Source organism: Salmo salar, chromosome ssa27 (assembly GCF_905237065.1).
Source record: "Salmo salar chromosome ssa27, Ssal_v3.1, whole genome shotgun sequence".
Lineage (NCBI taxonomy): Eukaryota > Metazoa > Chordata > Actinopteri > Salmoniformes > Salmonidae > Salmo > Salmo salar.
In genome coordinates this window covers 40,977,756-41,004,501 of record NC_059468.1, presented here as the reverse complement: position 1 = coordinate 41,004,501, position 26,746 = coordinate 40,977,756, and the positions used below count along the sequence as shown (strand labels likewise).

At 46.8% G+C, this 26,746-nt stretch overlaps 1 protein-coding gene across 1 annotated transcript in view; it reads left to right on the top strand.

Moving 5' to 3' along the window:
- The first annotated feature begins 2,202 nt into the window (after nucleotides 1–2,202).
- Nucleotides 2,203–26,746, top strand: part of LOC106589098 (stromal membrane-associated protein 2) — a 60,890-nt gene continuing 36,346 nt past the window's right edge. Inside the window, exon 1 of the mRNA XM_045709626.1 lies at nucleotides 2,203–2,790. Within this exon, the coding sequence (XP_045565582.1) occupies nucleotides 2,673–2,790 (118 nt within the window). The 5' untranslated portion in view covers nucleotides 2,203–2,672. The remainder of the gene's footprint in view (nucleotides 2,791–26,746) is intronic.

The following is a 26,746-nucleotide window of genomic DNA, read 5'->3' as shown; positions in this document are numbered from 1 at the left end:
ACTCACCGTATTCTATTCACCGTATTCACCGTATTCACCGTATTCTATTCACCGTATTCTATTCACCGTATTCACCGTAATCACCGTAATCACCGCATTCACAGTATTCAATGTATTCACCGTATTCTATTCACCGTATTCACCGTATTCACCGTATTCACCGTAATCACCGTAATCACCGCATTCTATTCACCGTATTCTATTCACCGTATTCACCGTATTCACCGTATTCACCGTATTCTATTCACCGTATTCTATTCACCGTATTCACCGTATTCACCGTAATCACCGCATTCACCGTATTCAATGTATTCACCGTATTCTATTCACCGTATTCAATGTATTCACCGTATTCTATTCACCGTATTCAATGTATTCACCGTATTCACCGTATTCACCGCATTCACCGCATTCAATGTATTCAATGTATTCAGTGTATTCACCGTATTCTATTCACCGTATTCACCGTATTCACCGTATTCACCGTATTCTATTCACCGTATTCACCGTATTCACCGTATTCACCGTATTCTGTATTCACCGTATTCACCGTATTCACCGTATTCACCGTATTCTATTCACCGTATTCACCGTATTCACCGTATTCTATTCACCGTATTCACCGTATTCACCGTATTCAAGGTCCTTTTCATATTTTCATAAGTTCTTAGAATGTTTGGGAATGATGTAGAAAGTAAGGCATTTGTGAAAATGTTGTAGCAAATATAGAATTGCGAGAAAAAAAAAACGTGCGTTTAGACAATTAATAGACATTGCAGTAAATAAAACCTAATTAAAACATCTCTCCTCCAAGACCGGAGTCCAGGACCAGAGTCCAAGCCCGGAGTCCAAGCCCGGGGTCCAGGACCGGAGATCTACGCAGACCGGTGCGCCATAGCCAATCAGAGCTACAGTAGACCTATATGCAAACAATCCAATTGTCACACGGGCCGGCCATCCTTAACTTCGAACCGGACTGTGTGTTTACAGGCTGTTGCAACAGGGAGACATTAGATCATTCGAGCGCATTCGCCAAAAAATACACTTGATTGGATTTCTGCAAATAATATTTGTGTTTTATGTAAATACTACGGGATTCGTCTTACATTTGGGAACTTTATACAGTCTCACTGATCAAACAACCAGCTATCTAGGTATTGTTACGGTACCATGATTTCAGCTTGGTTCATAAATAGATGTTTCATAGCTCAGCGGAAGAGTGGATGCTTTGCATGTATGAGGCCCTGGGTTCAATCTCTGGCATCTCTATGAAACTGACTACTGATAATTGCCCTTGATAGTTTGAGTTTTCAGCCTTTCAGTTTACATTTATCTTTTTTTTTTTAACCAGAATATTGAGTCATTGAAATTGAAACTGGGTCCTGTGTGGCTCAGTTGGTCGAGCATGTTGTTTGCAACGCCAGGGGTTGTGGGTTCGATTCCCATGGGGGACCAGTACAGAGAAAAAAAATCTATGTAATGTATGCATTCAGTACTGTAAGTGGCTCTGGATAAGAGTGTCTGCTAAATGACTAAAATGTAAATGTATAATTGCCCTTGCTAGTTTGAGTTTACTTTTATCAATTTTTTTGGTCCAGAATATTGAGTCATTGAAACTGAAACAGTGGATCCTGAATGGGAGGGCAGCAAACAATGTACCAGACCAGCTGTGATTTACAACCTGATAGCAATATGTTTTAGACTACGAATGAAATGAATCATGCAGTGAACTGCATCTATCTATTCTGCCAACAATACCTTCCTGTACCTCATAGAACGTTGAGTCAAATATAACCTATTTTCAAAAACTTCTCGTAAGATTAGTTTTGTATAATAAACTGGGAATTTGATATTTTTTGGGGGGGATAGGATATTATGATTGTCTGTATGTTTAATATCTGCAAAAATAGTTAAAACGTTTTCAGTTGAACTTTAATAAAGCCAGGTGTCCTTGTTGGCTGCAATGCAGGTGTTTGGGAAGATTTAGCATTCATAGGTAGTTTCATTTAAATAGTTAGCATAAATGCTCAAGCTACCATTTTCACTCGAGCATGAGTTATAGGCTTAATGTATAAACATGTGAAATAACTTAAAGGGCGCCGACAGGAAGTGGGAAACCCGTGTGTGTGTGTGTGTGTGTGTGTGTGTGTGTGTGTGTGTGTGTGTGTGTGAGTGAGAGAGAGAGAGAGAGAGAGAGAAAGAGGTGTGATCTGTCAGACGAGAGGACTCGATACCGATGCGCTTGAAAGGAGTGAAGCGAAAAACCCGCTTGTTGCGCTTCATTTTTTACACAAGAGGACGACAGGAAATATAGTTTTGTTGTTGTTATGATATTTACTTACCTAATATAGATCTTTCGACGAAGCATAGGAGTGCAATAATAGGCTATAACCTCTTGTCTTCCCAGGCCATTACTCATGCATTGTTGGAAGCTAACCGGGTAGCTTTGACTTAAGGGATTGTTCCATAACGTCAGTGAAAAACAAATCGCTTCCCTTTTTTGAAGAGGAAGGCTGGGGCCGCATAGCTTGTTCTGTATTTTATTTTTCTTCTGTGGGGTCTGTTTTTTTTATTCTGCAAACGGAGCTCATCTGAATCAGTGCTACTCCGTCTATCTTGATATTAGAACGACAGCGGCGGTTGTCGGAGAGGTGTGTGAGGAAGAGACAGTAATGATGATGATGATGATGATCGGTAAATCGGTGAAAGACATTGACAGATATCAAGCTGTCCTCACTTCGCTACTGTCACTCGAGGAGAACAAATTCTGCGCGGATTGTAAATCCAAAGGTAAGTCAAATAATGACATAAGAGTATATAAGAATTACAGCTAAGTGTTTCGTATGGACAGAGACTGTACGCTATTATAGCCACCCATATGTCTGTCCAAAACGCTGTGTTCGGGGGTGGACACGACCAACTGGCAACCTATGAGTCAACCTCCGTTTCATCCGGTGCCAGGAACCTATACGGTTTTACCCAGGGAATACGGTCAACTGCATATATTGCATAATACGATTAGCGTACTTTCAAGGTTGTTATATGAACTCCGTTATAGAGGTAGTAAGTAGCTAAAGGGAAAGGCACTTGCGTTGACGTTCATGGTGTCCACTCCTCTCTCTTCATACAAAATGTTTTGGGTTGAAACCTAGAGCAGGTGGAAGTCTGTCTGTCTGTCTGTCTGTCTGTCTGTCTGTCTGTCTGTCTGTCCTTCTATTTCTCTCTCTCTGTGTGTGTGTGTGTGTGTGTGTGTGTGTGTGTGTGTGTGTGTGTTAGCAACAGTTATTCTCTACAAGGGTTCCCTCACCAGCTATAGGCCTGTTTCTAGGGTAAATAGGGAATATTGTTCTGTAGAGAAGATATCTTTCTCTTTAGGGTTCAACCCTTTAAAACAACAGCTAACAAAACCTTAGGCTTTTTGTCCTGTGGTGAACTTCAAACCTACTCCTATGGTGTAGACACACAATATATTCACGTCATTATAACTTTCTGCTACTCCGTGTCTGTGTCCTCAGATGACACAAACTGATCTGAGTAGACAGGTCAACTCTTATTGGTTAGTCAAATCAAAATGTGCTGAATACAACGGGTGTAGGACCTTACCGTGAAATTCTTACTTACAAGCCCTTAAGCCAACAATGCAGTTCAAGAAATATAGTTAAGAAAATATTTACTATATAAAGTACAGTTTAAAAAAAATGAAATAAAAATGGAACCTAATAAAATAACGAGGCTATATACAGGGGGCACCGGTACCGAGTCAGTGTGTGGGGGTACAGGCTAGTTGAGGTAATTTATACATGTAGGTTGAGGTGAAGTGACTATGCATAGATAATAAACAGTGAGTAACAGCAGAATACAAAACAAATGGGGTGTCAATGTAGACAGTCCAGTGGCCATTTGATTAATTGTTCAGCAGTCTTATGGCTTGGAGGTAGAAGCTGATAAGGAGCCTTTTGGACCTAGACTTGGCGCTCCGGTACCGCTTGCCGCGCAGTAGCAGAGAGAACAATCTATGACTAGGGAGGCTGGAGTATTTCACAATTTTTTGGGCCTTCCTCTGACACCGCCTGGTATATAGGTCCTGGATGGCAGGAAGCTTGGCCCCAGTGATGTACTGGGCCGTACGCACTACCCTCTGTAGTGCCTTGCGGTCGGAGGCCGAGCAGTTACCATACCAGGCAGTGATGCAACCAGTCAGGATGCTCTCAGTGGTGCAACTGTATAACTTTTTGAGGATCTGGGGACCCATGCCAAATCTTTTCAGTCTCCTGATGGGGAAAAGGTGTTGTCGTGCCCTCTTCACGACTGTCTTGGTGTGTTTGGGCCATGATAGTTTGTTGGTGATGTGGACACCAAGGAACTTGAAACTCTCGACCCGCTCCACTACAGCCTCGTCGATGTTAATGGTGGCCTGTTCGGCCCGCCTTTTCCTGTAGTCCACGAGCAGCTCCTTTGTCTTGCTCACGTTGAGGGAGAGGTTGTTGGTCCTGGCACCACACTGCCAGGTCTCTGACCTCCTCCCTATAGGCTGTCTCATCGTTGTCAGTGATCAGCAAATTTAATTATGGTGATGGAGTCGTGCTTGGCCACGCAGTCGTGGGTGAACAGGGAGTAGAGGAGGGGACTAAACACGCACCTCTGAGGGGCCCCAGTGTTGAGTATCAGCGTGGCGGCTGTGTTGTTGCCTACTCTTACCACCGGGAAGCGGCCCGTCAGGAAGTCCAGGATCCAGTTGCAGAGTGAGGTTTTTAGTCCCAGGGTCCTTAGCTTAGGGATGAGCTTCCTGGGCACTGTGGTGTTGAATGCTGAGCTGTAGTCAATGAACAGCATTCTCACATAGGTGTTCCTTTTGTCGAGGTGGGAAAGGACAGTGTGGAGTGCGATTGAGATTGCGTCATCTGTGGATCTGTTTAGGCGGTATGCAAATTGGGGTGGGTCTATTGGATGATTGTGTTGATGTGAGCCAGGACCTTCCTTTCAAAGCACTTCATGGCTTCCGACATGAGTGTTACGGGGCGGTAGACATTTAGACAGGTTACCTTTGCGTTCTTGGGCACAGGGACTATGGTGGTCTGCTTGAAACATGTAGGTATTACAGACTCGGTCAGGGAGAGGTTGAAAATGTCAGTGAAGACACTTGCCAGTTGGTCCGCGCATGCTCTGAGTACACGTCCTGGTAATCAGGCCTTCTGAATGTTGACCTTTTTAAAGGTCCTGCTCACTTCGGCTACGGAGAGCGTGATCACACAGTCGTCCGGAATAGCCGGTGCTCTCATGCATGCTTCAGTGTTGTTTGCCTCAAAGCTAGCATAAAAGGCATTTGTGTGCGTCTCTGTGTATGGAGTAAATGTGGTCTAGAGTTTTTTTTCCCTCTGGTTGCTTATGTGACATGCTGGTAGAAATGAGGTAATGATTTAAGTTTGTCTGCATTGAAGCCCCCGGCCACTAGGAGCGCCGCTTCTGGATGATCATTTTGTGTTTGTTTGCTTATGGCCTTATACAGCTGGTTGAGTGTGGTCTTAGTGCCAGCATCGGTTTGTGTTGGTAAATAGACAGCTACGAATAATATAGATGGGAACTCTCTTGGTAGATAGTGTGGTCTACAGCTTATCATGAGCTACTCTACCTCAGGCGAGCAAAACCTCAAGACTTCTTTCATATTAAACGTTGCCCACCAGCTGTTATTGACAAATAGACACATACCCCTCGTCTTTCCAGACGTAGCTGCTCTGTCCTGCCGATGAGTCGTGTCATTGTTCAGCCACGACTCAGTGAAACATAAGATATTACAGTTTTTATTGTCCCGTTGGTAGGATAGTCTCTAAACGGAGATCATCCAGTTTATTCTCCAGTGATTGCACGTTGGTCAATAGAACGGATGGTAGAGGCGGTTTACCCACTCGCCGACAAATTCTCACAAGGTACCCCGACCTCCACCCTCTGTATTTCCGTCTTTTCTTCACGTGAATGACGGAGATTTGGGCCTGGTCTCGGAGGTAGCTGTGTATCCTTCGCGTCGGACTCATTAAAGAAAATATCTTCGTCCAGTTCGAGGAGAATAATCACAGTTCTGATGTCCATAATCTCTTTTCGGTCATAAGAGACGGTAGCAGCAACATTATGTACAAAATAAGTTACAAACATTGCTTAAAAAAACCTAACAGAATAGCACAGTTGGTTAGAAGCCTGTAAAACGGCTAGCTATACCTACCGGCGCCATTATCCATCTTCTATGTTGAACCATTCCTACCTACAGTGAGGGAAAAAGACCTTTCGGTTACTAGTCCAACACTCTAACCACTAGGCTACCCTGCCGCCCCATTACATTAAGCTAATATGATATGATGTTATATAAAGTTGATATGACATTATATGAAGATAATATGTTATGAACTTATATATGAAGGTAGTGCGATATGACGTTTTATGGAGGTAATGTTATAGGAAGTTTCATGAAGTAGATAGGAAATTAAGTTTTCTGAAGTTAAAATGTTAGATGAAGCTATTATGATAAAGTTATATGAAGTTGATATGATACATTGAAGGAAAAAAGTATTTGATCCCCTGCTGATTTTGTATCTTTGCCCACTGACAAAGAAATGGTCAGTCTATAATTTTAATGGTAGGTTTATATGAACAGTGAGAGACAGAATAACAACAAAAATATCCAGAAAAACACATGTCAAAAATGTTATAAAATGATTTGCATTTTAATGAGGGAAATAAGTATTTGACCCCTCTGCAAAACATGACTTAGTACTTGGTGGCAAAACCCTTGTTGGCAATCACAGAGGTCAGACATTTCTTGTAGTTGGCCACCAGGTTTGCACACATCTCAGGAGGGATTCTGTCCCACTCCTCTTTGCAGATCTTCTCCAAGTCATTAAGGTTTTGAGGCTGACGTTTGGCAACTCGAACCTTCAGCTCCCTCCACAGATTTTCTATGGGATTAAGGTCTGGAGACTGGCTAGGCCACTCCAGGACCTTAATGTGCTTCTTCTTGAGCTACTCCTTTGTTGCCTTGGCCGTGTGTTTTGGGTCATTGTCATGCTGGAATACCCATCCACGACCCATTTTCAATGCCCTGGCTGAGGGAAGGAGGTTCTCACCCAAGATTTGACAGTACATGGCCCCGTCAAATGATGCAGTGAAGTTGTCCTGTTCCCTTAGCAGAAAAACACCCCCAAAGCATAATGTTTCCACTTCCATGTTTGACGGTGGAGATGGTGTTCTTGGGGTCATAGGCAGCATTCCTCCTCCTCCAAACACGGTGAGTTGAGTTGATGCCAAAGAGCTCCATTTTGGTCTCATCTGACCTCAACACTTTCACCAGTTGTCCTCTGAATCATTCAGATGTTCATTGGCAAACTTCAGCCGGGCATGTATATGTATTCTTGAGCAGGGGGACCTTGCGGGCGCTGCAGGATTTCAGTCCTTCACGGCGTAGTGTGTTACCAATTGTTTTCTTGGTGACTATGGTCCCATCTGCCATGAGATCATTGACAAGATCCTCCCGTGTAGTTCTGGGCTGATTCCTCACTGTTCTCATGATCATTGCAACCCCACGAGGTGAGATCTTGCATGGAGCCCCAGGCCGAGGGATATTGACAGTTCTTTTGTGTTTCTTCCATTTGCGAATAATTGCACCAAATGTTGTCACCTTCTCACCAAGGTGCTTGGCGATGGTCTTGTAGCCCATTCCAGCCTTGTGTAGGTCTACAATCTTGTCCCTGACATCCTTGGAGAGCTCTTTGGTCTTGGCCATGGTGGAGAGTTTGGAATCTGATTGATTGATTGCTTCTGTGGACATGTGTCTTTTTTACAGGTAACAAGCTGTAAGAGTGTGCTCCTAATCTCAGCTCGTTACCTGTATAAAAGACACCTGGGTGCCAGAAATCTTTCTGATTGAGAGGGGGTCAAATACTTATTTCCCTCATTAAAATGCAAATCAATTTATAACATTTTTCACATGCGTTTTTCTGGATATTTTTCTCTATTCTGTCTCTCACTGTTCAAATAAACCTGCCATTAAAACTATAGACTGATCCTTTCTTTATCAGTGGGCAAACGTACAAAATCAGCAGGGGATCAAATACTTTTTCCCCCCACTGTATGTTGTCCTTGTGTTTTATTCTACATCGATTGGTGACCTAGTAGTGCAAGGCTTTTGTAGGTGTCCCCATGACCTTGACCTTGACCTTGGCCTTGACTGTGTTATGTGGATCATGAGCATTAAACAAATTCTGAACCCAGGCACACACACACGCACACACACACGCACGCACACACGCACGCACACACGCACGCACACACGCACGCACGCACGCACACACACACACACACACACACACACACACACACACTGAGTCTGTGCACAGTAGTTTATTTGTGACTCCTGTGAAAGTCAAACAGCAGACAGACAATGTTTTATTTTTAGATGAAGGGCTTTTTATTAGACCGTTTGAAGAGACAATCTGGTTAGACTTCCGTGACACGCATACCTCCTCTTCCATTTGATCTCTCCTCTCCTCTCCTCTCCTCTCCTCTCCTCTCCTCTCCTCTCCTCTCCTCTCCTCTCCTCTCCTCTCCTCTCCTCTCCTCTCCTCTCCTCTCCTCTCCTCTCCTCTCCTCTCCTCTCCTCTCCTCTCCTCTCCTCTCCTCTCCTCTCCTCTCCTATCCTCTCCTCTCCTCTCCTATCTGGGTCTATTTTTCCCCTCCTCTACTATCTAGGTCTATTTCTCCTCTCCTCTTGTCTTCTATCTGGGTCTGTTTCTCCTCTCATCTTCTGTCTGGGTCTAGGTCTGCTCTCCTATCTGGGTCTATTTCTCATCTTTTAACTGGGTCTATTTGTCCTCTTTTATCTGGGTCTATTTTAGAGGTCGACGGATTAATCGGCATGGCCGATTAATTAGGGCCAATTTCACGTTTTCATAACAATCGGTAATCGGCATTTTTGGACGGCGATTATGGCCGATTACATTGCAACTCACGAGGAGACTGTGTGGCAGGCTGACTACATGTTAAGCGAGTGCAAACATCAAAAGGACCTTGTGGCTGCAAGGAGCCAAGGTAAGTTGCTAGCTAGCATTAAACGTATCTTATAAAAAAACAAAACAATCTTATCGTAATCACTAGTTAACTACACATGGTTGATGATATTACTAGTTTATCTAGCTTGTCCTGCGTTGCATATAATCAATGCGGTGCCTGTAAATTTATCATTGAATCACAGCCTACTTCGACAAAAGGGTGTTGATTTAACAAAAGCGCATTCGCAAACAAAAAAACACATCCGTTGCACCAATGTACCTAACCATAAACATCAATGCCTTTCTTAAAATCAATACACAAGTATATATTTTTTAAACCTGCATATTTAGTTTTAAAAATATCATGTTAGCAGGCAATATTAACTAGGGAAATTGTGTCACTTCTCTTGCGCTCTGTGCAAGCAGAGTCAGGGTATATGCAGCAGTTTGGGCTGCCTGGCTCGCTGTGAACTGCATGAAGACCATTTCTTCCTAACAAAGACCGTAATTAATTTGCCTGAATTTTACGTAATTATGACATAACATTGAAGGTTGTGCAATGTAACAGCAATATTTAGACTTAGGGATGCCACCCGTTCGATAAAATACGGAACGGTTCCATATTTCACTCAAAGAATAAACGTTTAGTTTTCGATATTATAGTTTCCGGATTTGACCATATTAATGACCTAAGGCTCGTATTTCTGTGTGTTTATTATAATTAAGTCTATGATTTGATATTTGATAGAGCAGTCTGACTGAGTGGTGGTAGGCAGCAGCAGGCTCGTAAGCATTCATTCAAACAGCACTTTCCTGCGTTTGCCAGCAGCTCTTAGCAATGCTTGATTCACAGCGCTGTTTATGACTTCAAGCCTATCAACTACCGAGATTAGGCTGGCAATACTATAGTGCCTATAAGAACATCTAATAGTCAAAGGTATATGAAATACAAGTGGTAGAGAGAGAAATAGTCCTGTAATTCCTATAATAACTACAACCTAAAACATCTTACCTGGGAATATTGAAGACTCATGTTAAAAGGAACCACCAGCTTTCATATGTTCTCATGTTCTGAGCAAGGAACTTAAACATTAGCTTTTTTTACATGGCACATATTGCACTTTTACTTTCTTCTCCAACACTTTGTTTTTGGAATAATTTAAACCAAATTGAACATGTTTCATTATTTATTTGAGACTAAATTGATTTTATTTATGTATTATATTAAGTTAAAATAAAAGTGTTCATTGTTCATTCAGTATTGTTGTAATTGTCATTATTACAAATATATATCTAAAAATCCGCCGATTAATCGATATCGGCTTTTTTTGGTTCTCCAATAATCGGTATCGGCGTTAAAAAAAATCCTAATCGGTCGACCTATAGTCTATTTCTCCACTTCTATCTGGGTCTATTTCTCCACTTCTATCTGGGTCTATTTCTCCTCTTATCTTCTCTCCTATATGTCTGTGTGTGTCCTCTCATCTTCTCATCTCCTATCTCCAAAAGCTACAGGCAACAATCTAAAATCCTCTACTCTGACTCCCTCCTTCTCACTGTGTGTCTGTCTGCCTGCCTTCCTACCAACAATCTAATATACTCTACACTGACTCCCAACTCTATAAGTCTGCCTGCCTTCCTTCCTTTATCCCCCCTCTCTTTCTCTCTCTCTCTCTCTCTCTCTCTCTCTCTCTCTCTCTCTCTCTCTCTCTCTCTCTCTCTCTCTCTCTCTCTCTCTCTCTCTTCTCTCTCTCTCTCTCAATTCAAGGGGCTTCATTGGCATGGGAAACATGTTTACATAATGCTGACATGGCAAGTCTGTCAAGAGGGACACAGAGGTCAACCCCAATAACACAACACAACACAACACAGCACAGCACAACACAGCACAGCACAGCACAGCAAAAAAGTAGTCTTGCACGCAGCAACACCAAGACAAGTTCTAACACAGGCGAGAACAGGCCCTGAAGAGCGAGGGAACAGGCCCTGAAGAGGGAACAGGCCCTGAAGAGAGAGGGAACAGGCCCCGAAGAGAGAGGGAACAGGCCCCGAAGAGAGAGGGAACAGGCCCTGAAGAGAGAGGGAACAGGCCCTGAAGAGAGAGGGAACAGGTCCTGAAGAGAGAGGGAACAGGCCCTGAAGAGGGAACAGGCCCTGAAGAGAGAGGGAACAGGCCCTGAAGAGAGAGGGAACAGGCCCTGAAGAGAGAGGGAACAGGCCCTGAAGAGAGAGGGAACAGGCCCTGAAGAGAGAGGGAACAGGCCCTGAAGAGAGAGGGAACAGGCCCTGAAGAGAGAGGGAACAGGTCCTGAAGAGAGAGGGAACAGGCCCTGAAGAGGGAACAGGCCCTGAAGAGAGAGGGAACAGGCCCTAAAGAGAGAGGGAACAGGCCCTGAAGAGAGAGGGAACAGGCCCTGAAGAGAGAGGGAACAGGCCCTGAACAGGGAACAGGCCCCGAAGAGGGAACAGGCCCTGAAGAGAGAGGGAACAGGCCCTGAAGAGAGAGGGAACAGGCCCTGAAGAGAGAGGGAACAGGCCCTGAAGAGAGAGGGAACAGGCCCTGAAGAGAGAGGGAACAGGCCCTGAAGAGAGAGGGAACAGGACCTGAAGAGAGAGGGAACAGGTCCTGAAGAGAGAGGGAACAGGCCCTGAAGAGAGAGGGAACAGGCCCTGAACAGGGAACAGGCCCCGAAGAGGGAACATGCCCTGAAGAGAGAGGGAACAGGTCCCGAAGAGAGAGGGAACAGGCCCTGAAGAGAGAGGGAACAGGCCCTGAACAGGGAACAGGCCCCGAAGAGGGAACAGGCCCTGAAGAGAGAGGGAACAGGCCCTGAAGAGAGAGTGAACAGGCCCTGAAGAGAGAGGGAACAGGCCCTGAAGAGAGAGGGAACAGGCCCTGAACAGGGAACAGGCCCCGAAGAGGGAACAGGCCCTGAAGAGAGAGGGAACAGGCCCTGAAGAGAGAAGGAACAGGCCCTGAACAGGGAACAGGCCCCGAAGAGGGAACAGGCCCTGAAGAGAGAGGGAACAGGTCCTGAAGAGAGAGGGAACAGGTCCCGAAGAGAGAGAGAACAGGTCCCGAAGAGAGAGAGAACAGGTCCCGAAGAGAGAGGGAACAGGCCCTGAAGAGGCCCAGAAGAGAGAGGGAACAGGCCCTGAAGAGAGAGGGAACAGGCCCTGAACAGGGAACAGGCCCCGAAGAGGGAACAGGCCCTGAAGAGAGAAGGAACAGGCCCTGAAGAGAGAGGGAACAGGCCCTGAAGAGAGAGGGAACAGGCCCTGAAGAGAGAGGGAACAGGCCCTGAAGAGAGAGGGAACAGGCCCTGAAGAGAGAGAGAACAGGTCTCGAAGAGAGAGGGAACAGGCCCTGACGAGAGAGGGAACAGGTCCCGAAGAGAGAGGGAACAGGCCCTGAAGAGAGAGGGAACAGGCCCTGAAGAGAGAGGGAACAGGCCCTGAAGAGAGAGGGAACAGGCCCTGAAGAGAGAGGGAACAGGTCCTGAAGAGAGAGGGAACAGGCCCTGAAGAGAGAGAGAACAGGTCCCGAAGAGAGAGGGAACAGGCCCTGAAGAGAGAGGGAACAGGCCCTGAAGAGAGAGGGAACAGGCCCTGAAGAGAGAGGGAACAGGCCCTGAAGAGAGAGGGAACAGGCCCTGAAGAGAGAGGGAACAGGCCCTGAAGAGAGAGGGAACAGGTCCTGAAGAGAGAGGGAACAGGCCCTGAAGAGAGAGGGAACAGGTCCTGAAGAGAGAGGGAACAGGCCCTGAAGAGAGAGGGAACAGGCCCCGAAGAGAGAGGGAACAGGCCCCGAAGAGAGAGAGAACAGGCCCCGAAGAGAGAGGGAACAGGCCCTGAACAGGGAACAGGCCCTGAAGAGAGAGGGAACAGGCCCTGAAGAGAGAGGGAACAGGTCCTGAAGAGAGAGGGAACAGGCCCTGAACAGGGAACAGGCCCTGAAGAGAGAGGGAACAGGCCCTGAACAGGGAACAGGCCCTGAAGAGAGAGGGAACAGGCCCCGAAGAGGGAACAGGCCCTGAAGAGAGAGGGAACAGGCCCTGAAGAGAGAGGGAACAGGCCCTGAAGAGAGAGGGAACAGGCCCTGAACAGGGAACAGGCCCCGAAGAGGGAACAGGCCCTGAAGAGAGAGGGAACAGGCCCTGAAGAGAGAGGGAACAGGCCCTGAAGAGAGAGGGAACAGGCCCTGAAGAGAGAGGGAACAGGCCCTGAAGAGAGAGGGAACAGGCCCTGAAGAGAGAGGGAACAGGTCCTGAAGAGAGAGGGAACAGGCCCTGAAGAGAGAGGGAACAGGCCCTGAACAGGGAACAGGCCCCGAAGAGGGAACAGGCCCTGAAGAGAGAGGGAACAGGCCCTGAAGAGAGAGGGAACAGGCCCTGAAGAGAGAGGGAACAGGCCCTGAAGAGAGAGGGAACAGGCCCTGAAGAGAGAGGGAACAGGCCCTGAAGAGAGAGGGAACAGGCCCTGAAGAGAGAGGGAACAGGCCCTGAACAGGGAACAGGCCCCGAAGAGGGAACAGGCCCTGAAGAGAGAGGGAACAGGTCCCGAAGAGAGAGGGAACAGGCCCCGAAGAGAGAGGGAACAGGCCCTGAAGAGAGAGGGAACAGGCCCTGAAGAGAGAGGGAACAGGCCCTGAAGAGAGAGGGAACAGGCCCTGAACAGGGAACAGGCCCCGAAGAGGGAACAGGCCCTGAAGAGAGAGGGAACAGGTCCTGAAGAGAGAGGGAACAGGCCCTGAAGAGGCCCAGAAGAGAGAGGGAACAGGCCCTGAACAGGGAACAGGCCCCGAAGAGGGAACAGGCCCTGAAGAGAGAAGGAACAGGCCCTGAAGAGAGAGGGAACAGGCCCTGAAGAGAGAGGGAACAGGCCCTGAAGAGAGAGGGAACAGGCCCTGAAGAGAGAGAGAACAGGACCCCGAAGAGAGAGGGAACAGGCCCTGAAGAGAGAGGGAACAGGCCCTGAAGAGAGAGGGAACAGGCCCTGAAGAGAGAGGGAACAGGCCCTGAAGAGAGAGGGAACAGGCCCCGAAGAGAGAGGGAACAGGCCCCGAAGAGAGAGAGAACAGGCCCTGAAGAGAGAGGGAACAGGCCCTGAAGAGAGAGGGAACAGGCCCTGAACAGGGAACAGGCCCTGAAGAGAGAGGGAACAGGCCCTGAAGAGAGAGGGAACAGGTCCTGAAGAGAGAGGGAACAGGCCCTGAACAGGGAACAGGCCCTGAAGAGAGAGGGAACAGGCCCTGAACAGGGAACAGGCCCTGAAGAGAGAGGGAACAGGCCCTGAAGAGAGAGGGAACAGGCCCTGAAGAGAGAGGGAACAGGCCCTGAAGAGAGAGGGAACAGGTCCTGAAGAGAGAGGGAACAGGCCCTGAAGAGAGAGGGAACAGGCCCCGAAGAGAGAGGGAACAGGCCCTGAAGAGAGAGGGAACAGGCCCTGAAGAGAGAGGGAACAGGCCCTGAAGAGGGAACAGGCCCTGAAGAGAGAGGGAACAGGCCCTGAAGAGAGAGGGAACAGGCCCTGAAGAGAGAGGGAACAGGCCCTGAAGAGGGAACAGGCCCTGAAGAGAGAGGGAACAGGCCCTGAAGAGAGAGGGAACAGGCCCTGAAGAGAGAGGGAACAGGCCCTGAAGAGAGAGGGAACAGGCCCCGAAGAGAGAGGGAACAGGCCCTGAAGCTCTAGAATCTGTGTATGTTTAGCCGGCATAAAGCATAAAGCATAAAGCTGGATGGGTAAATGCTAATCTCCTTTTACGGTGATTAAAGTGATGCTCCTTAGAACTTTAATGCATTTTTCCACGATAGGTAAAAAAGTTAGACAGTAGTGTTGTGGATAGAGGTTTACCTCACTGACTAGCTTCTATCCACAACACTGACTAGCTTCTATCCACAACACTGACTAGCTTCTATCCACAACACTGACTAGCTTCTATCCACAACACTGACTAGCTTCTATCCACAACCCTGACTAGCCTCTATCCACAACACTGACTAGCTTCTATCCACAACACTGACTAGCCTCTATCCACAACACTGACTAGCCTCTATCCACAACACTGACTAGCTTCTATCTACAACACTGACTAGCTTCTATCCACAACACTACTGTCTACACTGTTTATAACCTGTATCATCATTTCCGACTGATAGAACAAGCTTTCCCCCCCATAAAAAGAGAGAAGCACCTTATTCTCTACGGTACACCGGGGAGCATAACCGTTGATGTCAGGCAGACTGTATAGATACGGTTATGACATGTCTTCAGTAACTAGCCCCTTAAATTATCCCTGAAGACACCTTAAACAGCCACTCAGTTTCTCCTCTTAAGAGCAAGGCAGGGTTCACTGAGGCTAAGCCACGCTGACTAGCAGAGAAACCTGAAGAAACCTTTTCCACGGCCAATCAGCAGAGAGGGACCACACTAAAGAACCCTCTTCACGGCCAATCAGCAGAGAGGGACCACACTAAAGAACCTCTTCACGGCCAATCAGCAGAGAGGGACCACACTAAAGAACCTCTTCACGGCCAATCAGCAGAGAGGGACCACACTAAAGAACCTCTCCACAGCCAATCATTTCAGTTGAAGAGGTGATGCTGTTAGGAGAGGGAAGTGACATTGCCAGATGATGTCTCTATGGTAACCAGGGAATGTTGTGTGGTTCTTGTGTTTGCATACAAATAATCTAAATTCACACTTGTATATCTCACACACGTCTGTCTGTCTGTCTGTCTGTCTGTCTGTCTGTCTGTCTGTCTGTCTGTCTGTCTGTCTGGGCGGGCAGGCAGGCAGGCAGGCAGGCAGGCAGGCAGGTAGCCTAGTGGTTAGAGCGTTGGGCAAGTAACTGCAACGGTTGCTAGATTGAAAAAATAATAATCTGTCGTTCTGCCACCTGAACAAGGCAGTTAAACCACTGTTTCCTGCATGGTTCTGGTTAGAAGAGGGTCCACAACATTCCTGCCTCTTTTTCTGTCCGCTAATCATCATGTCTAATTAGCATAGGGTCCCTTTATACATATGAGAGAGAGAGAGAGAGAGAGAGAGAGAGAGAGAGAGAGAGAATGTGTGTGTAACCACTTCCTGGTGTAACCAGCCATAGAGAAACAAGTGATAAAAGTACAGTAAACTGAGCCACAGATTACAGAGGATAGAGCTAACCACTGACATATGGCTTAGAAGCCTGTCGGAAAGTGTGTGAGTCAATCTAATCAATCAAATGTATTTTTTTTTTTAGATGAGCAGTTGTCACAAAGTCTAAAACCTGAGAGAGAGAGAGAGAGAGAGAGAGAGAGAGAGAGAGAGAGAGAGAGAGAGGGAGAAAGAGACTGGAGAGAGAGAGACTGGAGAGAGAGAGAGACTGGAGAGAGAGAGACTGGAGAGAGAGAGACTGGAGAGAGAGAGAGAGACTGGAGAGAGAGAGAGACTGGAGAGACAGAGAGAGAGAGAGAGAGAGAGACAGAGAGAGAGAGAGAGAGAGAGAGAGAGACAGAGAGAGAGAGAGAGAGAGACTGCAGAGAGAGAGAGAGCTCAACTTCTAAAGAAATATATTGATTGTGTTGTGTGTAGTAATTACTGTTTAATTAGAGTAAGTGAGAGTGCCTTTCGACTCATTACAGCTAACGTGCGTGTGTGTGCATGTGTGTGCGTGTGTGTGCGTGTGTGTGTCATCACTTCTCTGTTTCCTAGCAGGTGATCAAACAACCAAAGTCCACTGTTTGTTTACTCTAAATCAGTCTCTCTCTCTCTCAATTCAATTCAAAGGGCTTTATTGTCATGGGAAACATATGTTAACATTGCCAAAGCAAGTAAATAATAAACAAAAGTGAAATAAATAATACAAATTTACAGTAAACATTACACTCACAGAAGTTCAAAAAGAATAAAGACATTTCAGATGTTATATTATGTTGTTAGGATCTTATTTTTCCAGAGTAAATAACTCACGGACAGTAGAGAAGCTTTAAACAAATGTATTTCTTCCACAAGGTTCTGTACAGCTGTAATTCAGACAGCAAAACATTTCTCGCCATCACAGTTATATACATCCCACTTTAGGACACTCTTCCTTATCTCTCTCCAATCCTTACATCTTATGGTTCAACAGGAAGAAGGTAACCAAATACTAAACCCTGATCACCCCCTTATAAGGGGAACTGACCTCACTTCCTGACATCAACCTCCTGACCTTCCCCAGGTCCCCAGATGTCCATCTGTCTCCCCTATCTCAATCCCTCCTTCCCCCTAGTCCCCAAATAGCATTCTAGTTTGCTCAGATTTTTTGTTAATTCTTTCCAATGTGTCAATAAATTATATTTTTGTTCAGAGTTCCTCTGTCCAGTGTCTGTGTTCTTTTGCCCATCTTAATCTTTTCTTTTTTACTGGCCAGTCTGAGATATGGCTTTTTCTTTGCAACTCTGCCTAGAAGGCCAGCATCCCGGAGTCACCTCTTCACTGTTGACATTGAGACTGGTGTTTTGCGGGTACTATTTAATGAAGCTGCCAGTTGAAGACTTGTGAGGCATCTGTTTCTCAAACTAGACACTCTAATGTACTTGTCCTCTTGCTCAGTTCTGCACCGGGGCCTCCCATTCCTCTTTCTATTCTGGTTAGAGCCAGTTTGCGATGTTCTGTGAAGGGAGTAGTACACAGAGTTGTACGAGATCTTCAGTTTCTTGGCAATTTCTCACATGGAATAGCCTTCATTTCTCAGAACAAAAATAGACTGATGAGTTTCAGAAGAAAGTTCTTTGTTTCTGGCCATTTTGAGCCTGTAATCGAACCCACATATGCTGATGCTCCAGATACTCAACTAGTCTAAAGAAGAACAGTTGTATTGCTTCTTTGATCAGGACAACAGTTTTCAGCTGTGCTAACATAATTGCAAAAGGGTTTTCTAATGATCAATTAGCCTTTTAAAATGATCAACTTGGATTAGCTAACACAACGTGCCATTGGAACACAGGAGTGATGGTTGCTGATAATGGGCCTCTGTACGCCTACGTAGATATTCCATAAAAAATCAGCAGTTTCCAGCTACAATAGTCATTTACAACATTAACAATGTCTACACTGTATTTCTGATCAATTTGATGTTATTTTAATGGACAAAGCTGCATCCCTGTCTCACCCCCAGTCCCCGTGGAAAGAATTGTGTGTTTTTTGCCAATTTTAACCGCACACTTGTCATTTGTGTACATGGATTTTATAACGTTGAATGTTTTTCCCCCAACACCAATTTACATCAATTTGTATAGCAGACCCTCATGCCAATTTGGGTCAAAATATTATTTGAAATCCACAAAGCATGAGAAGACTTTGCCTTTGTTTTGGTTTGTTTGTTTGTCAATTAGGGTGTGCAGGGTGAATCGTGGTCTGTCGTACGGTAATTTGGTAAAACGCCAATTTGACATTTGCTCAGTACATTGTTTTCAGTGAGGAAATGTACGAGTCTGCTGTTAATGATAATGCAGAGGATTTTCCCAAGGTTGCTGTTGACGCATATCCCACGGTAGTTATTGGGGTCAAATTTGTCTCCACTTTTGTGGATTGGGGTGATCAGTCCTTGGTTCCAAATATTGGGGAAGATGCCAGAGCTGAGGATGATGTTAAAGAGTTTAAGTATTTAAGCCAATTGGAATTTGTTGTCTGTATATTTGCTCATTTCATTGAGGATACCATCAACACCACAGGCCTTTTAGGGTTGGAGGGTTTGTATTTTGTCCTGTAGTTCATTCAAGGTAATTGGAGAATCCAGTGGGTTCTGGTCTTTAATAGTTGATTCTAAGATTTGTATTTTATCATGTATATGTTTTTGCTGTTTGTTCTTTGTTATAGAGACAAAAAGATTGGAGAAGTGGTTTACCCATACATCTCCGTTCTGGATAGATAACTCTTTGTGTTGTTGTTTGTTTAGTTTTTTCCAATTTTCCCAAAAGTGTTTAGTCTATGGATTCTTCAATCACATTGAGCTGATTTCTGACGTGCTGTTCCTTCTTTCTCCGTAGTGTATTTCTGTATTGTTTTAGTGATTCACCATAGTGAAGGCGTAGACTCAGGTTTTCTGGGTCTCTATGTTTTGGGTTGGACAGGTTTCTTTCTGAGGTTTTTACATTCTTCATCAAACTATTTGTCATTGTTGTTCATTTTCTTCGGTTTTCATTTTGACATTTTTAGATTTGACAGGGAAGCTGAGAGGTCAAATATACTGTTTAGATTTTCTACTGCCAAGTTTACACCTTCACTATTACAGTGAAACGTTTAGTCCAGGAAGTTGTCTAGAAGGGATTGAATTTGTTGTTTCCTAATTGTTTTTTGGTAGGTTTCCACACTACAATCCTTCCATCTATAGCATTTCTTAATATTACTCAGTTCCTTTGTCTTTGATGCCTCATGACTGAATACTGCTCTGTTTAGGTAGACTGTGATTTTGCTGTGATCTGATAGGGGTGTCAGTGGACTGACTGTGAACGCTCTGAGAGACTCTGGGTTGAGGTCAGTGATAAAGTAGTCTACAGTACTACTGCCAAGAGATGAGCTATAGGTGTACCTACCATAGGAGTCCCCATCGAAGCCTACCATTGACTATGTACATACCCAGCGTGAGACAGAGCTGCAGGAGTTGTGACCCGTTTTTGTTGGTTATGTTGTCGTAGTTGTGTCTAGGGGGGCATATGGGGGAGGGAATACTGTCACCTCCAGGCAGGTATTTATCCCCCTGTGTGCTGAGGGTGTCAGGTTCTTGTCCGGTTCTGGCATTTAGGTCACCACAGACTAGTACATGTCCCTGGGGCTGGAAATGATTGATTTCCCCCTCTAGGATGGAGAAGCTGTCTTCATTAAAGTATGGGGATTCTAGTGGGGGGAAATAGGTAGGATGGAGAAGCTGTCTTCATTAAAGTATGGGGATTCTAGTGGGGGGATACAGGTAGGATGGAGAAGCTGTCTTCATTAAAGTATGGGGATTCTAGTGGGGGGATATAGGTAGGATGGAGAAGCTGTCTTTATTAAAGTATGGGGATTCTAGTGGGGGGATATAGGTAGGATGGAGAAGCTGTCTTCATTAAAGTACGGGGATTCTAGTGGGGGGATGTAGGTAGCACACAGGAGAAAATGTTCCTCTGTTGAGATAATTTCCTCATTAAATTATAGCCAAATGTAAAATGTTCCTGTTTTGATTAATGTAATAGAGTGGGTTAGGAGGTGGTGGGGAGGTGGTGGGGAGGTGGTTGGGGAGGTGGTGGGGAGGTGGTAGGGAGGTGCTGGGGAGGTGGGGAGGTGGTTGGGGAGGTGGTGGGGAGGTGGGGAGGTGGTGGGGAGGTGCTGGGGAGGTGGTGGGGAGGTGGTGGGGAGGTGCTGGGGAGGTGGTGGGGAGGTGCTGGGGAGGTGGTGGGGAGGTGCTGGGGAGGTGCTGGGGAGGTGGTGGGGTGGTGGTGGGGAGTTGCTGGGGAGGTGGTGGGGAGGTGGTGGGGAGGTGCTGGGGAGGTGCTGGGGAGGTGGTGGGGTGGTGGTGGGGAGGTGCTGGGGAGGTGGTGGGGAGGTGCTGGGGAGGTGGTGGGGAGGTGCTGGGGAGGTGGTGGGGAGGTGCTGGGGAGGTGCTGGGGAGGTGGTGGGGAGGTGGTGGGGAGGTGGGGAGGTGGTGGGGAGGTGCTGGGGAGGTGGTGTGGAGGTGGTGGGGAGGTGCTGGGGAGGTGCTGGGGAGGTGGTGGGGTGGTGCTGGGGAGGTGGTGGGGAGGTGCTGGGGAGGTGGTGGGGAGGTGCTGGGGAGGTGCTGGGGAGGTGCTGGGGAGGTGGTGGGGAGGTTTTGGGGTGGTGGTGGGGAGGTGCTGGGGAGATGGTGGGGAGGTGCTGGGGAGGTGGTGGGGAGGTGCTGGGGAGGTGCTGGGGAGGTGGTGGGGAGGTGCTGGGGAGGTGGGGAGGTGGTGGGGAGGTGGTGGGGAGGTGCTGGGGAGGTGCTGGGGAGGTGGTGGGGAGGTGCTGGGGAGGTGGTGGGGAGGTGCTGGGGAGGTGGTGGGGAGGTGCTGGGGAGGTGCTGGGGAGGTGGTGGGGAGGTGGTGGGGAGGTGGGGAGGTGGTGGGGAGGTGCTGGGGAGGTGGTGGGGAGGTGGTGGGGAGGTGCTGGGGAGGTGCTGGGGAGGTGGTGGGGTGGTGGTGGGGAGGTGCTGGGGAGGTGGTGGGGAGGTGCTGGGGAGGTGGTGGGGAGGTGCTGGGGAGGTGCTGGGGAGGTGGTGGGGAGGTGCTGGGGAGGTGGGGAGGTGGTGGGGAGGTGGTGGGGAGGTGCTGGGGAGGTGCTGGGGAGGTGGTGGGGAGGTGCTGGGGAGGTGCTGGGGAGGTGGTGGGGAGGTGCTGGGGAGGTGGTGGGGAGGTGCTGGGGAGGTGCTGGGGAGGTGGTGGGGAGGTGGTGGGGAGGTGCTGGGGAGGTGGTGGGGAGGTGCTGGGGAGGTGGTGGGGAGGTGGTGGGGAGGTGGTGGGGAGGTGCTGGGGAGGTGGTGGGGAGGTGGTGGGGAGGTGGTGGGGTGGTGGTGGGGAGGTGCTGGGGAGGTGGTGGGGAGGTGCTGGGGAGGTGGTGGGGAGGTGCTGGGGAGGTGGTGGGGAGGTGGTGGGGAGGTGCTGGGGAGGTGCTGGGGAGGTGGTGGGGTGGTGGTGGGGAGGTGCTGGGGAGGTGGTGGGGTGGTGGTGGGGAGGTGCTGGGGAGGTGGTGGGGAGGTGCTGGGGAGGTGCTGGGGAGGTGGTGGGGAGGTGCTGGGGAGGTGCTGGGGAGGTGGTGGGGAGGTGCTGGGGAGGTGCTGGGGAGGTGGTGGGGAGGTGCTGGGGAGGTGGTGGGGAGGTGGTGGGGAGGTGCTGGGGAGGTGCTGGGGAGGTGGTGGGGAGGTGCTGGGGAGGTGGTGGGGAGGTGCTGGGGAGGTGGTGGGGAGGTGCTGGGGAGGTGGTGGGGAGGTGCTGGGGAGGTGCTGGGGAGGTGCTGGGGAGGTGGTGGGGAGGTGGTGGGGAGGTGCTGGGGAGGTGGTGGGGAGGTGCTGGGGAGGTGGTGGGGAGGTGCTGGGGAGGTGGTGGGGAGGTGCTGGGGAGGTGCTGGGGAGGTGCTGGGGAGGTGCTGGGGATAGTTGTTGACAATGTGGCTGAAAAACAGAAAGTGACAGAACATGGTGCATGTAAATACATCCCAACATTTAGCCCATTGGTTGAGAGACAGGAAGGTCATCATTGCCAGAGTGAGCCCATTGGTTGAGAGAGAGGAAGGTCATCATTGCCAGAGTGATCCCATTGGTTAAGAGACAGGAAGGTCATCATTGCCAGAGTGAGCCCATTGGTTGAGAGACAGGAAGGTCATCATTGCCAGAGTGATCCCATTGGTTGAACAACAACCATGAGGAATGTGCGTTATTGTGCCGTACTTATCGGCCAAAAGGTCAATAGGTGAATGACATTCCACACATGGCTAACAGGAAAGAGGAGGAGAAACCAGACCCTGTGCTAATGATGACATGTTTGTCGTCACTCCCGCTATGTCCGTAGAAACAGGAAGCAAAGTGAATTATGTTATGCTGCTTGATGACGTTAAATTCAGAACCGGCCTTCCTGATTTGAACTGCACTGTTTTGTGTTTGTCTAAAGAGGAAGTTTACACACTGCCAGTGTATTACTCAACAGGACAAATATGTCTGCTGCTTTTGACAAAGAGATCACTCTCAAACACTGTAGACTGAGATCGTGACTGAATCTTGGAATCCTCATAACATTCTGATAATAATAATAATAATAATAATAATAAGGACATAACAAATGTCATAAACAACATGACAGCTGATATCAGCTTATGTAAACTGTCTGTACACAGTCACGATCTATTCAAGCCATTGGTAAGTGTTGCGCTGTCATTCATTCATCCCTCTCCAACTCCACCCCATCCCTCCTGTCCTCTCTACTCATGCCTGGCAGAGAGAGGGCATTTCCCTGGGCTGACCCGGCACAACGCTCCCTAACATGCCTGGAGAACTAGACCTCATGCCAACAACACGCTGTAATACTGTAATGCCAAACAAGTAGGTTAGAGAGAGAGAGAGACAGAGAGAGAGAGAGAAAGAGATTATCATAGGACAGAGGGAGGGATTTACAGAGAGAGAGGGAAGCAGGAAGGAGAGAGAGAGAGAGAGAGAGAGAGAGAGAGATTATTGGACGACAGAAAAAGAGGGAAGCAGGGAGATAGAGAGAGGGATGCAGGAAGTAAAAACGAGAGAGAGGGAAGCAGGAAAGAGAAAGAGAGAGAGGCAGGCAGGAAGAAAACACGAGAGAGAGAGGGAAGCAGGGAAGATGGAAGATAAAGATAGAGAGGGAAGCAGGAAGAAAAAGCACGCGAGAGAGAGGGAAGCAGGAAGAAAGAGAGAGAGAGAGAGAGAGGGAAGTAGGAAGAAAGAGAGAGAGAGACGGGGAAGCAGGGAAAAGGGCGGGATAGTGGGGAAAAAAGATGGAAAGAGAGAAGGAGAAATTGGAAGGATTAGAACTGTGTGAGAGAGATACAAGTCTGTATTCTATCGATTGGGGCTATCCCTCAAGCCACACAACTGACAGTGTAAATACACACACACACTACACACACACACACACACACACACACAGAGGGGCTTTATCCCAGTGTTTACGGTTAAATAGGCTTTGCTGAGTAATTCCTCTATTATTAGCCTGCATGCTGCTAATGCTGGACCAACTCAGTGGCAGAAAGATAATTACTTTGCACATTGGAAAGAAATTACAAAAAAATAAAAATAAGCAAAGTAGAATGCTATTTGGCCCTAAACAGAGAGAACACAGTGGCAGAATACCTGACCACTGTGACTGACCCAAACTTAAGGAAATATTTTGACTATGTACAGACTCAGTGAGCATAGCCTTGCTATTGAGAAAGGCCGCCGTAGGCAGACCTGGCTCTCAAGAGAAGACAGGCTATGTGCAACACTGCCCACAAAATGAGGTGGAAACTGAGCTGCACTTCCTAACCTCCTGCCAAATGTATGACCATATTAGAGATATATATTTCCCTCAGATTACACAGATCCACAAAGAATTAGAAAACAAACCCAGTTTTGATAAACTCCCATATCTACTGGGTGAAATACCACAGTGTGCCATCACAGCAGTAATATTTGTGACCTGTTGCCACAAGAAAAGGGCAGCCAGTGAAGAACAAACACCATTGTAAATACAACCTATATTTATGTTTATTTATTTTCCCTTTTGTACTTTAACATTTTGCACATCGTTACAACACCGTATATACAGTTGAAGTCACAAAGTTTACATACACCTTAGTCAAATACATTTAAACTCAGTTTCTCACAATTCCTGATATTTCATCTGTCACAACTGTCGGAAGGATTGGACCGAGGCCCAGCGTGTTGAGTGCTCATCTTCTTCTATTAATTAATGAGAGAACACTTAAACAAAAAAAAATAAACAATATGACAAATAACTATACGAAAAACAACCACCCACAAACCCACAGGAAAAAACAGGCTGCCTAAGTATGGCTTCCAATCAGAGACAACGAAAGACACCTGCCTCTGATTGGAAACCATACTTGGCCACACATAGAAAATGAACATAGAAAATGAAAACTAGAACAAATCCCCATGAAACAAACCAACCCCAAAACACACAAAAACAACACCCCCTGCCACTCCCTGACTATACTACAATGACAAATTACCCCTTTTACTGGTCAGGACGTGACATCATCCTAGTAAAAATTCCCTGTCTTGGGTCAGTTAGGATCACCACTTTATTTTTAGAATGTGAAATGTCAGAATAATAGTAGAGAGAATTATTTATTTCAGCTTTTATTTATTTCATCACATTCCCAGTGGGTCAGAAGTTTACATACACTAAATTAGTATTTGGTAGCATTGCCTTTAAATTGTTTAACTTGGGTCAAACGTTTCAGGTAGCCTTCCACAAGCTTCCCACAATAAGTTGGGTGAATTTTGGCCCATTCCTCCTGATAGAGCTGGTGTAACTGAGTCAGGTTTATAGGCCTCCTTGCTCGCACACGCTTTTTCAGTTCTGCCCACAAATGTTCTATAGGATTGAGGTCAGGGCTTTGTGATGGCCACTCCAATACCTTGACTATGTGGTCCTTAAGCCATTTTGCCACAACTTTGGAAGTATGCTTGGGGTCATTGTGCATTTGGAAGACCCATTTGCGACCAAGCTTTAACTTCCTGACTGATGTCTTGAGATGTTGCTTCAATATAACCACATAACTTTCCTACCTCATGATGCCATCTATTTTGTGAAGTGCACCAGTCCCTCCTGCATCAAAGCACCCCCACAACATGATGCTGCCACCCCCGTGCTTCACAGTTGGGATGGTGTTCTTCGGCTTGCAAGCCTCCCCCTTTTTCCTCCAAACATAATGATGGTCCTTATGGTCAAACAGTTCTATTTTTGTTTCATCAGACCAGAGGACATTTCTCCAAAAAGTACAATCTTTGTCCCCATATGCAGTTGCAAACCGTAGTCTGGCTTTTTTATGGCGGTTTTGGAGCAGTGGCTTCTTCCTTGCTGAGCGGCCTTTCAGGTTATGTCGATATAGGACTTGTTTTGCTGTGGATAAAGATACTTTTGTACCTGTTTCCTCCAGCATCTTCACAAGGTCCTTTGCTGTTGTTCTGGGATTGATTTGGACTTTTCACACCAAAGTATGTTCATCTCTAGGAGACAGAACGCATCTCCTTCCTGAGCGGTATGATGGCTACGTGGTCCCATGGTGTTTATACTTGTGTATTATTGTTTGTAAAGATGAATGTGGTACCTTCAGGCATTTGGAAATTGCTCCCAAGGATGAACCAGACTTGTGGAGGTCTACAATTTTTTTTCTGAGGTCTTGGCTGATTTCTTTTGATTTTCCCATGGTGTCAAGCAAAGAGGCACTGAGTTTAAAGGTAGGCCTTGAAATACATCCACAGGTACACCTCCAATTGACCAAAGAATTATGTCAATTAGCCTATCAGAAGCTTCTAACGCCATGACATCATTTGCTGGGGTTTTCCAAGCTGTTTAAAGGAACAGTCAACTTAGTGTATGTAAACTTCTGACCGACTGGAATTGTGATACAGTGAATTATAAGTTAAATAATCTGTCTGTAAACAATTGTTGGAATAACTACTTGCGTCATGCACAAAGTAGATGTCCTAACCGACTTGTCAAAACTATAGTTTGTTAACAAGAAATGTGTGGAGTGGTTGAAAAACGAGTTTTAATGACTCCAACCTAAGTGTAACTTCCGACTTCAACTGTAGACATAATGTGAGAAATGTGTAATGTTTACTGTTAATTTTTTATTATTTATTCCACTGTTGTATATTATCTACTTCACTTGCTTTGGCAATGTTAACATGTGTTTTCCATACCAATAAAGCCCTTAAATTGAATTGAATTGAATTGAATTGAAATTGAATTGAGAAAGGAGGACGGAAGGAAGGAAGGAGGATTTTTTGGGGGGTTTTTCCATAGAATGGCTTCAAAAGCTGTCACATTAGTTGTTGTTGCTGTCAAGATGTATTTCTCTCCTCAGAGACAAATATAGAAAGATTGAGAGAGATAAAGAGAGAGAGGGAAGAGAGTGACAGAGAGAGAGAGAGGGAAGAAATGGACAGCGAGAGAGAGAGGGAAAAGAGGGACAGAGAGAGGGGGGGAAGAGAGAGTGAGAGAGAGTGA